Source organism: Callorhinus ursinus, unplaced genomic scaffold (genome assembly GCF_003265705.2).
Source record: "Callorhinus ursinus isolate GAN/ISIS: 27379988/994484 unplaced genomic scaffold, GSC_fseal_2.0 scaffold12, whole genome shotgun sequence".
Taxonomy (NCBI): domain Eukaryota; kingdom Metazoa; phylum Chordata; class Mammalia; order Carnivora; family Otariidae; genus Callorhinus; species Callorhinus ursinus.
Window position 1 is genome coordinate 55,063,538 of NW_027397074.1, and position 15,940 is coordinate 55,079,477.

Below are 15,940 nucleotides of genomic sequence, written 5' to 3' on the forward strand. Positions count from 1 at the left end.
ACAGTGGAGAGTAAAGTGTAAGTTTGTGTTTGTCGAGGGAGTGCATGCCTTTCATTCTATGGTGATGAGGGAGAGAATTTACCCTTCAGAATTCTCCACAAGTTGAATTGAGCTAGAGCTGGGCTGCAGCTTTAATTAGATTAAGTTCACCTTCAGTTAACCCAGTCCCTAATCTCTCATGCTGTATCTGTCAGACTGAACAATTTGATTATTTTAGTGTTTGAACTGGAGTAAGAGTTGTGTTTCACTTTTAGTTTGGATTCAAATGTGGTTCCAACTCTGGCAATTGTGATGCACAAAGCTACATAAATTCTCTTTGCCTCTAAGTCCACCTCTACTGCCCGTTTTTTGGCAAAATTCCAGGGCAGTTGGGTCAAGCCTTTAATGACCTTTCAGACCCATCTCACCAGCCCACAATATCCTCGAAAGTTCAGTCAGTTTCTTTTTTTCTGCAAAATCTCGTCTATGGCAGCTCCATTTCTACGTCACCAGCATCCAGATAGGCATGTGTCCTAGGTATAGAAGCTGCTTCAGTCTCTGCTTACTTATGAAGAACTCATCTCTCTTCGGGATTTATTTCACCTAGACTTGCTTGTATATACTACTCTGCAATAGCTCCAATAAATTGTATGTTTATTTTATCCGGAATTTTTCTGTTTCCACTGAATCAAAGTTCTTTTGTATTTTATATCCTAACCAGAAGTGGAAGTCAATTTCACCATGTTTTTGTAAAAATGAAATTTATATTCACTTCAAGATAGTGAACACATGCCTTTGTATCTTCTCCTCCAGTTCCCATTAAATTACTAGTAAAGGAACAAGTACATGGTACCATCAAGATGTAGAGAAAGGAAGGATCCTTCTCACCAGACTAGAGATTTCAGTACACAACCAGAAGACAAAATAGATAGAAGAGTGTTGAACTGGGGAGCCAGAGAAAAGCAAGCTGTAGCCTAGTAACTGCCTCACAGAAGATGCTTCTGGGGAGGAACCTCTGACCAGTCCAGGACAACCCCAGAAAGACTCCAGCACCAAACATTGCCGGGAAATTAAGGGAGGGTCTAAAAATTGAGGGTGATATTAGTGCAATTAATAATTGAAGATCTTTGTATTGACCAGTTGCTCCTCTTCGGTATGCTTATGTGCTTGTTGCCAGGTGTTTGGCCCCTTGACAAAATACTCAAAAAACAAAATAGGTCAGTCAGAGAAAGACAAATACCATATGATTCATTCATAAAAGTATATCCATCATAAGAGGTGGTTGTGAGGATTTAATGAAATCATTGCACAGCAGTGCTTTGCACAGTGCCTAGAACATAAAAAAACCATTCAGTAGATGATAGCCATTGTCATTTTTACTGTTATTGATGAATTAGTTGCTTTATTGGGAAAGGAATCTAAAGCTTAGGTGTTGGAGAAAAAGGAGTATGGTAGAAGAGATATAGTGGATATGAATTACAAATTAAAACCCTCACCCCATTTTCCTTACCAGTACCTACTTGTGTAGAAGAAGAAATCAATGTATGTAAGGACTCCAAAGAACTTAGAAATGTCTATTATAAAATTATATTAAAATGGCACCTGAGATTCCATATATATATAGAAACAAAATTATTTGAGAAAATTCATTGTGCTATTTGCGTTTCTAAGCCAGAAGACAAAGGATCCTTTAAAAAGAAATTCTCTATATGGAGCATCATTAACATCCACTATCAGGGTTATCTTCAATGTCCTGGGGTTTGAAGGATAGAACAAATGACCTGCTACAAAAATAAAACTGCTTTCAAGTCTTCTGACTTACACTAAAAATTAATGTAAATCCTGCTTATCAGTACATTGGTATATTTTGATATAAAAATACTTTTACTTTACATGGAGTAAACATTGCTGGCCTAGGAAGATATACCATGTTCCTCTCTGATCCTTGGCATACTACTAAAAATCTTCAGTTTGGGGGATGACAGGGTGGCTCAGCCGGTTAAGTGTCTGCCTTCAGCCCAGTTCATGATCCCAGGGTCCTGGGATCGAGTCCTTCATCCAGCTCCTTGCTCAACAGGGAGCTTGCGTCTCCCCCTGCTCGTGTGCTCTCTCTGACAAAATGCTCTCTCTGATAAATAAATCTTTTTTTAAAAAATCTTCAGTTTGGGATAGATCAATTTTTATAGGTACAGACCAAACAATAACAACAAAAATTTACTAAAACTGTCTACTTATTCTAATCTTTTTAAGTTAATACCTATAAAATGCTGTGAGGTCATCACACAAGATGACTGGTCAGTTTTATTTTTTAATCAAAATGGTTTTTACGTATTAATATTTAAAAACCTAGTGATGAACCTACAGATTTCAATTTCGAATCAGCTTTGGTCTAAGTAAGAATAATAATAGCAACAGTATTTCCTAATACACATAAATGTAAATCGCTGTCAACAAAAGTTGCTCAAAGCAATTACTACTTAAAAGTCATTGTTTCATACTTGATGTATTACAACTAGTAAATAGGGAAGATACCCCAAAAGTGAGATACTTGTAGTTTCCCTAGCTTGTTCTCAATCTGTTTATGTTTATAGGCCAATTTTTTTCTGACTTTACAGTCTGTCACTGATGAGCATTGCCAACTTCTTTGTTCATCACTTTCTTTTAATAATTTCCATTTGTGGTAAGTCTCCAATTTGTCTATGTTTCTAATGGGAAATCGATGAAAGATTCAGTATCATATCGGAGTCCAATGAAAATGAACTCAACCAGCAAAAAGCTATCTTTTTTGAGACATGAGCTATATATTCATTGAAACCTGAGTTTTTCCTTCTTTAATCCTGACACTACTTTTTTAAAATGTGAAATGTTTGGGGCACCTGGCTGGCTCAGTCAGTAGAGAGTATGGGACTCTGGATCTTGGGGTTGTGAGTTTGAGCCCCACGTTGGGCATGGTGTTTACTTAATAAAAATATATTTTAAAAAATGTGAGATGTTTTCCTTTTACCGATTCTGTAATAGTCTTTAGTAATTATTTAATGAGGATCTTGAAATAATATCCACTTAAAATTATAAAGAAAATGAAGTAATTTACAATCAAGTTATTCCAATTTCTCCTTACGATTCTAAATTCACTCAGTCAAAAATATTCTTATACTACCTCCTATTATGGGGCAAGGCACTCTTCTGGGTAATTGTACACCAGAAATACCAACGTGTGTGTTTCTGCCTGAAAAGGGAGGAAGATCTAGTGTGTTTCCAATAGTGGAGATGTTCAAAAGTAATGACAGATCTAACTCCTTTGAGCATTCACTATGAAAGATACCTAACAACTTTCTTAGTTGTTAGGCATACATTTTCTTCTGGCATACATGTTAGCTATCCTCTGTGGAAGGTAATGTAGAACACTACTTTGAAGGAGACAACTCTAAATGGCAAAGAATACATATAAAAGGCAGTACCCACAACAGCAAATATATTTAGGCCAAACTTAACAAACAAAATGTAGAGTTACAAATAGATTCTAATTTAAGTTACAAATAGATTCTAATGAAGATTTTACTTAAAAAAGATCTACCCACTAATGCATTCAATATAAATGCATTTTAATTAGTAATGCAACTTTTAATAAACTTACGAAAACACTGCTCATAAAAATGGTCTTCTGTACAATTCTGTACTAAGAGCAAGATAGAAAGCTATGCAAAGATAAATCCAAATATCCCAGGGAAGAAGAGTTTAGTCAGAGCAAACTAAAACAAAAATTCTTAATGAAATAATAGCATAACTGAAAAATTATAAGAAGAGAAAGAACTTGGCTCCTTAATTCATCACAAACAGTATATAGTTTTTTAAAAGATGTTTTTAGGGGGTAGTGTTTTTCTGGTTTCAGCAAGGTATCGTATAAGAAAAATTAAATCAACATTATGTTGAAAAACATCTCCATGTTAACTATTTTTTAGTGGGGTGATAAAGTTTTGCCCTAAAGTAATCCTATCACTCCCAGTAACTCCTTTGTAAACATATGGTATATAAAATGAAAGCCATGAGAAAATTATCCTTACTAATTGTCAGATATAGTTTTTAATCTTTAAGTTAGAGTAACCAATCAATTTATCCCTCCTATAATGTTCTTTATATTCTGTCAGTTACTTTAATGTTTTAAAATGGCAGCTTTAATTTAGGATGCCACCTCTTGTCATTTTATAGTTTTTTGTTTGGGAGGGGAATTCATCAAAGTGGATTGGATATTCTGTGACTTTGTGGTTATTAATTGGCTTGAATCACATTTTTAGCTCAGAACTTTTCTGGTCATAGAAAATGGATATCAGAACACTAGCTTTGTGGCTGTAAAGTCTGCTACCTTTTGAATCGGATTTTTAGTACCATCTTACTTTATACAGAATGCAGAATATACCTTTATATTTGGCTTTCTCAGAGTAAAGATATATGCTTTAATTAAAGCTAATTTGCTCAATATTGGCTTGGAAATTTAAAAGATTTTACTTAATGTTATTTTTTTGTAGCTAAAAGCTCATAATTTTAACACGACTTTTCTGCTTATACTAATTCTGGATAGTAATGAAACATTAAACTATTTCATTTGGATAATGTTGATATAAATATGTAACCAAATCTTGGAAAATTTCAAATCAACCTACCAACCATGAACTCTAATAACACATGGGCATTTTTTATGACTATCACTTTTAATATATTAAAATTATTCAGTAACTGTTTTTTTGCACATTACATGAAAAATTTTTAAAATTTTATTCAAAGTATTAGGAAAATCATGTTCAAAACACAGAAATCATCAGACTGTAACAAGGCTGCATAGATAGTGGTATACAAGTTCCCTGACACTAAGTGACTTCTACCTAACAAAAACTTCAATGTTCAAGTCACCAGGTAGAAAATGGTAGAGGCATTAGTTCCTCTCTCTGAGGATGGAAAAATGGCTTCAGTGGTGAGAAGTCACACTTTAAACAACAAAGATTAGATTATCCCCTAATTTACTTCTACTCCTCTCTTGTTATTTCTCAGATATGAAAATTTAGAATGTAAGGATTACTGGAAGGGAACAGGGGGTAAATTACCTCTTAGGGGATACCCTGATCAGTGCCTGCTTTAATCAGATAAAACACTGAATTAAGTTTTAAAAATTACAACCACACCATTATGCAAACTAAAACTAAACACTGGCAAACTAAAATTGCCAATACGAATACTTTTTTTACATAATACATTACATGTATACAAGAAAAAAAATGACCTGTTTTCAATCCTTTGACCTTCTGTAGAAAAAAATGTCATCACTAATGAGAGATCTGAAAGATAATTTTCATGGCAGAGCATTAATTCCATAGAGATCAAAATCATTTCTGAATAGCGAAAATAGCCTCAATCAATGAGAAATTGCTAAATTTTTAAAAAGTTTACTTTTCGAAAGGGAAGACAATTTATTTGGAAGGAATTTGTAGCTGGAAACATTGTTCATTAAAACAGTTACCCTGAGAAAGACTCTTAAAATTGCCAGTGCTTTCAGAGCCCCTCCCTCCACCCCAACAATGCAGGAAGGAGCGATCTGTAGGCTTCTAGCCTCTTACAGTTACCTACAGGAAGAATGTTTTGATCTCAACAGTCTTTTGGGCTTTACTACTACACTGGTAATAGGCCACAACCAAGACATCTGAATGGTAGACTATAAGCAAATTTTTGTACTCATTTCAGGCTTCTCCCTTTATCCTTTTTTAAGAAAGAGTTTGTAATTCTTCAAAAGGTCTTGGACTCAAACCTACTGTTGACAAAAAAAAAAAAATCTTTTTGTAAGCAAATTGGAAATTTTCTTATAATAGTAAACGGTCTGGTCTACAATCTCTAATCTATGCCTAGAAAATAAGGCATTATTAATTCCTCATTGGCCACTGCAGAGCACAGACAAGTGTTTTCTTTCTAATCAGAGGCATATGCAAACATTCCTCAAAGTGCAGTTATTTTTAACCTCTGTGATGCATTTACACAGCATCAGCATTTATGACTCCTTACATACTTGTAGGATAAAATGCTTATTCCCAACATCTTACATACACCATAATTACTTGAGAAAAGACAAAGTGAGAGCAGCTACAGAAGTAGCAAGGTATTTTTCACAAATAAAAAAACCATATACAAAAAATGGCAAGTTAGTGGAAACCGGTAGTATGAACTCTCAATAATATTCCACTTTGGGTTCCAAATTAAGATTTGACAAGTTTGAAGCCTTGTCCTGTGTCCAGCACAGTAGGAAGAAACCAACTCATTTTTAATCTTTTCAAACACCTAAAACAACTTTTGCAGATCCAAAAAAGGTTCAGACCGCACAACCAATTTGCCAAATGCACCAGTGGATATGTAATACGAGGAAAGTGTAACATCCAGTGCTTGGCCACATCGCTGCCTGTTGGCAGATGCAGAGTGTAGTCACTCCACCGCTTTGACACACCGTAGACTGCTTTCACAGTGCGTCCCTTTTCAGTCCAGCAGATGTTATTACTGGGGTTGCAGTTATATTCTACCCAGTCCTTTGTAAAGTCACCCAGCTGTGGTGGGTCAGCTTCTTCAATATCTATGGTCTTTGTCATCTCTGCTCCTTGCACCGCAATGTACTGATCATTGATTTTTCTCACTTCTTTCACCCACGGAGTTGAATTCTCACTGTCTAATACGATAATAAGGCGAGAACAGAAGGAGGCATTCTTTTCTCTCCACCATTCTAAAAGTGTGTCAAGGCGCAGTATGTCTCCACCTGTGAACAAAAGAAAATTCAATAGAGTAATAATTTCTGAAGCCTCTTCTTAAGTATAGTTTAAGTTCCTGGAATTAAAGATGTAGGCCAAAAAAAATAGATGGAACCTTCCTTTCAAAGTCTCTTGTCAGAAGAGTTTTTTAAAAACAGACTTTCCACTTCAGGTAAAAAAAAAAACAAAACACCTTGTTATATTAAAAAGGAAATAGGTTATAATAAATTAAGAAAATTGTTTTTATGAAGTTAAATTTAGTGAAAAAATTAAAATTTAGTGAAAAAAATGAAAAGCTAATATTCTGTATCACAGGCAGCAAATTATGGCTCATGGGCCAATCCAGCATGTCACCTGTGTTTGTACAGCCTGACAGCCAAGAACTGATTTACATTTTAACATGGTTAAAAATCAAAAGAACAAAAGTTTGTGACATGTGAAAATACAGGAATCTCAAATTTCTTATTATTTCCATAAATAACATTCACGTGCATTCTGTCTATGGCTGCTTTTGTTCTACAGTGCCTGAGCTGAGCAGTTACAATAGGGACCTTAGGACTACTAAGCCAAAAATACCTGGCCCTTTACAGAAAAAGTTTGTTGGTCTTTTGATAAATCACTAATCACTCATAAATTAATGTTACCTTGCCTTGTATATAGGCATCTACCAAAGGAAAAAGAAACACTCTTCCTACCTGTACCAAGAATGAGTTTAGAATGGACCTTTAAATGTGTTTTATTACCTGAAAAACAACACAGGATTAAAAAAAATACATAACCGGAAAGGTCTAAAGCAAATTTGTCTTAAAGCTAGTAGGTTTTACATCTAGTTCATTATAATAGGTCTTTTTGTATTAATTTTGATTTTTAAATATATTGCACTAAAATACTATCTTGACTATTTAATTTTTGGCATCCTCTTAAATTCTGTGACTCAAGCAATTGCCATCCTTACCCTACTCATGGCTCTGTTTCAACAGTACATTAATAATTCATAGAATCATTCCAATTCTAGGGAATTTATCCTACAGAAAGGGCAGAAATGGGGACAAAAATTACATATAAAGATCTTCTCTTCCCACTGCTATCTATGATAGTGTAAAATCTGAAATGACCAGGAGGAATGGAAATAAATTGTGAGGGAGAATTATAATAAAATGGTATTTATAAAGAAATTTTAATGATGAGAAAATGTCTATGATACTAGGAGAGAAAGCATAACATGGAAGTGTATCAACAAAAACCATAGTGGTATTGCTGGGTGTTTGGATTTCAGGTGGTATTTGTTACACTTTCCTGTATTTTCCACCATTTTTATATTGAGTATATGTTACTTTTATGATTAGAAAAAAGTCTTAACATGGTACAATTTACTGGCACAAGCTCCAGCAACCTCAGATACACATTTCTACCTAGAGCAACCATTCTCTTTGCTAAACTATCAAAATGACACTGGAGAGAGAGAGAGAATCCTTTAGTATTTGGATTCTTTTAGGAATATGACCTCTGAAGCCAGGGCATAACACATTCTTTATGAACAATTAATATTCTTTTATTCATCAGCCTACTATATCTTAGATTCTTGACAATGAAAAAGTTGTTTCATGGATTGTTCTTATACTCATGCTTATCATTTCAGAGCCACTATTTCAATACATGGTCTCCACATATTACTAATGTGTTGCTTCACAGAGAGCTCCCAGAAGATAACCTTTTATTATATGGTAAAATGTTAACTTTTCATTATTGTCAGTTCTCTTCAATTTCTCTAGCGGTCAGAGAATGACACAAATTACAAGAGCTATTATACAAAATCCATCTGCCACAAAACATCATGTCTAACTTGCCTTCTACAACTATTTCAATAAATATTCTAAAAGCACATTCTACACTAATTCTCTTATATACATGCTCTTTAGATATCAATAAAAGATTTAAAGGGGCATTAAAGCCTTTACAAATGACTATTTCTCTTCTCCTGTTTGGTTTGCTCTGCTTTCTCCTATGAATAGGTTCTATGTTGCATTTGGCTTTTGGCCCAGATGGAAAGTACTTAAATTTATCTCAGCTAACAGCCATCTGATGCAGTTAAAGTAATTGAGACTGCTTTTTAAAGGCTTTGTTTATCTGTGATAAACTGCTTTATAGATTATCTACATTTTTTTCATTTATTTCTCTCTTGTCATTATCATAATTGTTTTTACTCTGAAAGAGGCAAAAATATCCAATTCCATATTATGAAACTCCATAAATGTAAGGAGATTACTACATATTCTAAGAAGTAGTGTGAGTAAAGTTAGGTGATATAAGGGCAAACACAGATTTTCTTTCTCACAGTGGTATTTAGTTCTGGACCTGCTCTTAACTTGCTAACTCATGTAAAATCCAGTCATGTTTTCAATTTTACAGGTTTTTAGAAAGATAATTCTCAGAGCTCAAAGCTGTCACATGGGCTGGAATGGATTAAAGCATTTTCCTCTGAGCAGGAGGGTTCAGTACTATTTTTGAGTACTATCTGCCTTTGAGGGCTATGTCTCTAGCAGCCCAGGGCAGGAATTGACTGAAAGGAGGGCTCAGCCTCTATGCCTGGTTCAACCTGGTTACCTCCAAGTGGGCTTGGTGCCTCAAGCTGAGAGAGTACAGAGTTGCTGAATTAGGATGGATGAACCTACCCATCCTGAAGGCAGGGCTATGCGCTTTTTCCATTGTGTTCTTCTACTTTTTACAATAAAGTCTCCAACAAAGAAAGTTACACCTACAAGAACAAATCTTCTTGGCTAAGAGAGGAATTCTATAATGGTCAACTCATTGGTGACATAGTCAAAAAATATTATAAAGATACCATTCCAGAATGTAATTGCTAGATATTTACCTAAAATATAGCCAGACTTTAGAGTTTTTAAGTCTTCATAAATTATTGCTAACTCATAGTGAGTGAAAATTTAAGAACACTGATATATATGTTATTTATCTTGGTGTCTATTTTTCCTAGGAAAAGAAAAGTTGATGTAAATAGTAGTAAACTGTACATCTAGAATTTTTTCCCAAAGCCATCATTTAAAAGATAATTGAAATAAATTTTTAAAAGATTTAAGAGGAAAAATATAAACTTACTGAAAAATGCTTATATTAATAAATCCTTCATGTAAACATCAACAAGCTTACTTTTAAAATTACTTTCTTAAAATACTTAAAATAACCAAGGATATATGCATGACCACCAAAATTATGCCTTTTCTCCCCATTTGATTTGGGGAGAGTTCATTATTATAAGCATTACAGTAAGTTTTCAATAATCAATCCTGGGTTGTAGGTCTGAAATTCTATTTCTGTAAAGATTTCTGAATTGACCATAACTTTTTCTTCTGTGCTCTAAGGTCAAGTACACAGAATGCTATACTTTACCTAGAATTAAAATAGCCATAAAAGTTTAAAAAGTTTTCTACATTGACTTATTAAAAAGCTACAGGTCAAGTAAAAGATTTCACAAACTATATTCAAGTAATTTTGATGTTGACTACCTTCTTCGATAGTATTTAGAAAATGGGTGAACAGCGCTAACAAAAATATCTACTAAACCAGAACATGATTTTTCTCTACCTTAATGGTTTTAGCCTTGGCAGCACATGGTACAATGGGGGAAAAATACACTTTAAGGGGTTAGGCAGATCTGGATTTGCATCATGGTTCCATCACTTGCCAGTTGTATGACCACAGATATGTAACAACTTTAGATTTTCATTTTATTCTTTGAAAAATGAAGATGATAGAGGTGATAGTACTTTCCTCAAAGTTTTTTAAATGAAGATTAAATTTAATGTATATAAAGTACCAAGCATAGTAACTGCTTCAAATGTGCCCAATAAATGTTTGCCTTCACTCCTAGACAGCCATTAAGTTATTCAATATTTATTTGCAAAACCAAAAATTACAACAGTTTTTATGATGAAACCCTCATTACAAACCTAGCATGAAATTAGTGAGACCATGATGGTTTAAAATCATCTCTACTTTAACCTTGAATCATCTCTACTTGGAGTTCTTATGTCGGGAGCTCTACCTCTGTCCTTCCAGAACACTTCTATTTATATATGTCCTTGATCTGAGTATCTATTTCTACTTATGTCTATTTTATTATTTGTAGGTGTTCTTAGTATAAAACATCTATAATATTTAAGAAAAAAGCAGGATAGAATTAAGTTCTAAAAGAACTATTTCTAACATAAAATAAGAAAATTACGCCCCCCCCCCTTTTTCCCCATGATTCATTCAATGATCTATTACTTGAGGATCCCTACTAGGGATCTGCTAGGCTCTGTTCTAGGTGGTAGGCAAATAATTCCTAAGACAAAGCCCATGACTTACATGGTCTCTCTTCTAGTTGGGAAGCCCAAAGAACAAATTTACATATAATATAGATCTCATTTTACCATTGGCAAGAAGATTTATTATAACCCCCTCATTTTACAGAGGAGAGAAATGAAACTGAGAGAAGTTGGTGACAAAAATAACACTATTGTGACAAAATCAGGACCAGAACCAAGGTCTCCTGACCTAAGAGCTACTCCCACCATTTTATCTCACTTGGCTGTTTAAACTCCTGGTGAGTTTTCTAACTTAAATAAAACTGCACATGCGCATAACTATTGAAATCAGCATCCATAACATTTAAAGACTTAGAAGTACTAGTCAAGTTAATCAGCTTCTGAAAAATATAACTATATTTAATAATTCTGAAAATACATTAAAGGGAAACTGATAATGTCTCAGAGTAAGCAGATTTTTTTCTTCCAACTAAGACATAATTCTCAAAACCTTTAGAGATTACTAATACTATGCTAAACAGGTATGCTAGAGAAAAACAAAACAGTCATCTGTATACTTAGTAAACTGTGAAGTAGAAAATTGAGAATTTTGGAAATTTAATGTTTCAGTGTGAAGGGCAGATTTCCATAAATAGGTCTATCTTCATAACAGTTAAATTGCCAGAGGTGCATTTACCTGCAAGAGCCCACTCTCCCGTGCCATGGGTGTGCCCACTGTAATACAAAACATACGTATCATGTCTAGGTCCATCCACAGTCCGAAGTTCAAGGAAAGATTTCAGTTTGGAATGTAGAGTATCAAAAGACAGTCCACTTGTGGAATAGTCACATCCATAGGTCTCAATCATATGATATGCAAAAAATCTTTGGATAGCATTGAGCATGCCAGTAGACCTCAAATTTAACTCCTGTACATGTTCTGGGGGAAGAAGTGTTGGCTGACCATCAGGACTGAAGAAAAAAAAAATTATTTCGGTGTTTATAAAGAGTGTCATTCTATGTCACATTCTTATTCTTCATTTATAATTAGCATCATAAGAGCTGCTGATAACTAAATGGCAGAATTTTTTTTAAATCTTCTTTTCTAAAGTGCTAAGAATTAAGCTTGAACATCGAAGCCTAGTTTCTAAAAGTTGTATTTCTATATAACTTTTATATAGCCAATGAAACAATCACCAACCTGAAAGCTGGGAAAAGATCTCCAAAAGTAGATAATATTATTCTTTGTTCTGTGTTCATACACTTTTACCAAATGACAGATATTGAATAAGACTTTCTAAAAGCAAGATCATACTGATTTTACCCTGTGTTTCAAGAACACTCAGGTGGGAATTATAATGAAAGAACTTTTTTTTCCTTAACAAAAAAATTTTAACAAAATATGGAAGCAATGTTTTATATTTCTATATTGAAAAAGAGTCTTTATAAAGTTGCATTCAAGTTCTAACTTAAGGAACATAAATGACAGAAGAAATTGTTAGTAAATGACATTTTGAAAAGGTTATTAAAATTTAGGCCCACTGCCTTATACTACTGAACACTAAGTGAAAACAGATCTGATCCTAGAACAAATGTAAAATGGTACTATAGTAAAGATGAAAAACCATGTCTTAAAGCTAGCAGAATCAAAATATCAATATCGAGCAAGAAAAAAAATCATCACTCCTATCCAGAAAAGGAATTTCTTGCAGTAGTTTTGAAAACCTCATATTTTGCTTCATATATTATCAGTACTATTCTAATGACACTAGTTTTCATTAAAATAAGAAGACACTTTGTTCTCTATTTGTAACATTTAGCAGTCACAAACAGTAAAAGAATAAGCAATGTATTAACAAAAATCAGAATAAAAATGTGTGCAAATTACTATTTCCACATATTCTCCCTGCTAAACTGTCACATCTTACTTTATGGGACCCTCTTAAATCTATTTCTTCTACTCCTCATAAGAATTTGCAGCTCTTTATAAAGCCTTCAACATGAAGGAAAATATTTACTACAAATAGTCTGTTTTGGTTTTTATGTCAAAGATTTGAAATAAAAAATTTATTTCTAGTCTTCCCCCTCCCCCACCCCAAAAACCACCAAGGATAATCAAAACTTATTAACAGCAAAGAATGATTTTTTTCTGTTTCAAAGGTACTTACTATAAAAAAAATTTTAATGTGGCAATATTTACAGATTCAAAAAGATTTGCCACACAATTTAGGGACAAAAATTATTTTGGAATAAAACTACAACGAAACTAATACATGTTTAACTTCATTCCCAATTTTTCCAGTAAGCAGAGTATTTTTACATTCATATTCTCATTAGCTCTTCATAATGTTCCTCTGAGATGGGAAGACTAGGTATTGTTGTTTGCATTTTTTTTGAGGGGGGAGGGGCAGAGGGAGAGGGAAAGAGAGAATCTTAAGCAGGCTCCATGCCCAGCGCAGAGCCCAACGTGGGGCTTGATCTCACCACCCTGAGATGATGACCTGAGCTGAAAACCAGAGTCGGACACTTAACCGAGCCACTCAGATGCCCCTGTCGTTGGCATTTTAGGTAAAAACACTGAAGTTCAGAGAAGTTATGATTTGCTTAGGGTAACACAGAACTAGCATTTAGGACTCTCAGGTCCAGTATACATTCTATTAAATTTCACCATGTTGTTTCACACGACATTTTCTTAAACAAGATAAACCTTTTCTAAAGAAAGGGTAGGAACTTTCCTTAGAACCATTATTCCTATTTTCTGATTTTTAGCCAAGTATAAGCTAATCACATTTATCAAAAAAATATTTAAATTGAATCCTGAAGATTACATCATTATGCAGAGTAAATAAAAGTTTTTAAACATTTGGCATAAATGAAAAAAACTGCAAGAGCATTATATTTTGAAAATATACTTTTGAAAAAATGAGCTATCACATTTTATATTCAAATTCATACAAATATTAGGAAAATGTTGAGTAAAACAGTCACTACTAATTATACTAGATTACTGTACCTGCAAAAGTTGGTGGGAATCACAATAGCATATCCAACAGATGTTCCTCCTAAACAGTTACCCAATTCATGGAAGAGTCCATGAGCCATGGATTCCAATGGTAAAACTATCAGAAACATGCTCAAGAAGATTCCATTTGTTGGCTAAAAGAAATTTAAAACAGCATATTTATACAGTGATTGCACTTACGTGTGTGCATATGTACATATACATACATTTGCCCCTACTTCCAAAAAAGATGAATTAATAACCTAAAAACAATTATAAGCTGGAGCAGAGAAGTATATATGGATGAGCAATGAAACCTAATTAATCTGGAAGCTTCTTGGAAGTTGTGGCAAAACAAATACAGCACATCATATTTTTTTAATCTGCCAGGTAATATCCTACCCAAACTAAAAAACAAAACAAAACCCTCTTGCTATGACAGAAAAATCCAGAAAACAAATCCTTTCCTGTTAAAACCAACATATTCTAAATCATTTTTCAAATAACATACTCATTTATCAGAAAAGTTACTTTAGAAAGGGCTCATTTTTTTCCTGTGAAAAGTCCAAAATTAAACATCTTACAGAAATCTTAAGATTCTAAAGCTATCAAAATGAATCCCATTCTTATAAACTTTTAATAAACTTTTCCTTTGAAAAGCTCTAGACTTTGTAAATTCAAAGTTGTAAAAAAAAAAAGTGTGTGTATATATATATTCTATATACATAAAGGGCATCTAAGCATCCTAAAAGCAGAAGAGAAAAAGGGAAGCAGAAAAACCCAGAAAAAATAAAGGATCCATTTAAGTGAAAAGAAAATGGAATGATGATAGTCACTCAGTACTGATCTATAGCTTCACAATACTAATAATTATTCCATATTCTTTGTTTTGCTACTGCACATAGTATATGGTTATGTGCTTCTGTGCATGAGCATGCATTTTTCTAACGCTAAGAGATGGCTGATTCCTTCAGAATTTTAATAAAAAAATAGGTGATTCCCATAATGGAAAAATGGATATAATGCCCTATTTTGGGTACATTGTTTGCTATCAATTGCATAAAATACAGTACATGCTCAATTTAGAAACATTAGAAAATACAATTAAAAGAGATAAGTCATTAAAATCATTGCAAGTATTGTCCTCCACACGTTTTAAAATATTCTGACTTCACATAATAATGTTTATCAAAGGATAATGTTCTGTACACTAATATATTTTGTAAGCCTATTAATATAACGCTAATCATTTGTAAAGAATGGCATTCTTATATGTATAAAATTTTAACTAGCTGATCCATTATTGCTATTTAGATTCCATTTAATTTTCTATTCTAATAAAACCAGAATAAGTATTGAGTTCTCTTAATATTTTAAATCCCTTTGATAATTTGAGTTTCATCTTTGGTGAAGTATTAAATATTTTACTCATTTTTCCATGGGGCTGCCTTTTTATTGATTTATAGCTTTGTTTTGTTCTCAGTATATTTAAGACTTTTGTGGGTTGTATGACAAATGATTCCCTCCCATGCCTTTTTTTTTTTGCTTAGCATGGTTTTTTTTAAAAAGATTTTATTCATTTCTTTGAGAGAGAGTGTACATGCACGGGGGAAAGGCGAAAGGGAACATGGGAGAAGCAGACTCCAAGCAAGCGCAGAGCACTAGAGGCTTGATCTCACGACCCTGAGGTCACGACCTGAGCCGAATCCAAGTCTGACATTTAACCAAATCAGACACCCAGCTGCCCCCTGCTTAGCATGTTTTTAATTGTAATGTGACTCTGTGTAAGTTAAAGAAATCTTCCTCTACCCAAAGGTCAAAAAGATTATTTTACATTACCCTTGAAAGGCTTTATTGTTTTGCCCTTCACATTTTTAGGC

At 33.6% G+C, this 15,940-nt stretch overlaps 1 protein-coding gene across 5 annotated transcripts in view; it reads right to left on the reverse strand.

Moving 5' to 3' along the window:
- Window positions 1-3,436: 3,436 nt before the first annotated feature.
- Window positions 3,437-15,940, reverse strand: part of TMEM168 (transmembrane protein 168) — a 30,073-nt gene continuing 17,569 nt past the window's right edge. For 4 of the 5 annotated variants that reach the window (XM_025873192.2, XM_073899091.1, XM_073899093.1 and 1 more), the window contains 3 exons: window positions 14,073-14,215; window positions 11,757-12,031; window positions 3,437-6,763 (listed from right to left, as the gene is read on the reverse strand). In XM_025873192.2, the coding sequence (XP_025728977.1) occupies window positions 6,216-6,763; window positions 11,757-12,031; window positions 14,073-14,215 (966 nt within the window). In that variant the 3' untranslated portion in view covers window positions 3,437-6,215. The remainder of the gene's footprint in view (window positions 6,764-11,756; window positions 12,032-14,072; window positions 14,216-15,940) is intronic. The other variant, XM_025873195.2, reaches the window with a different exon arrangement.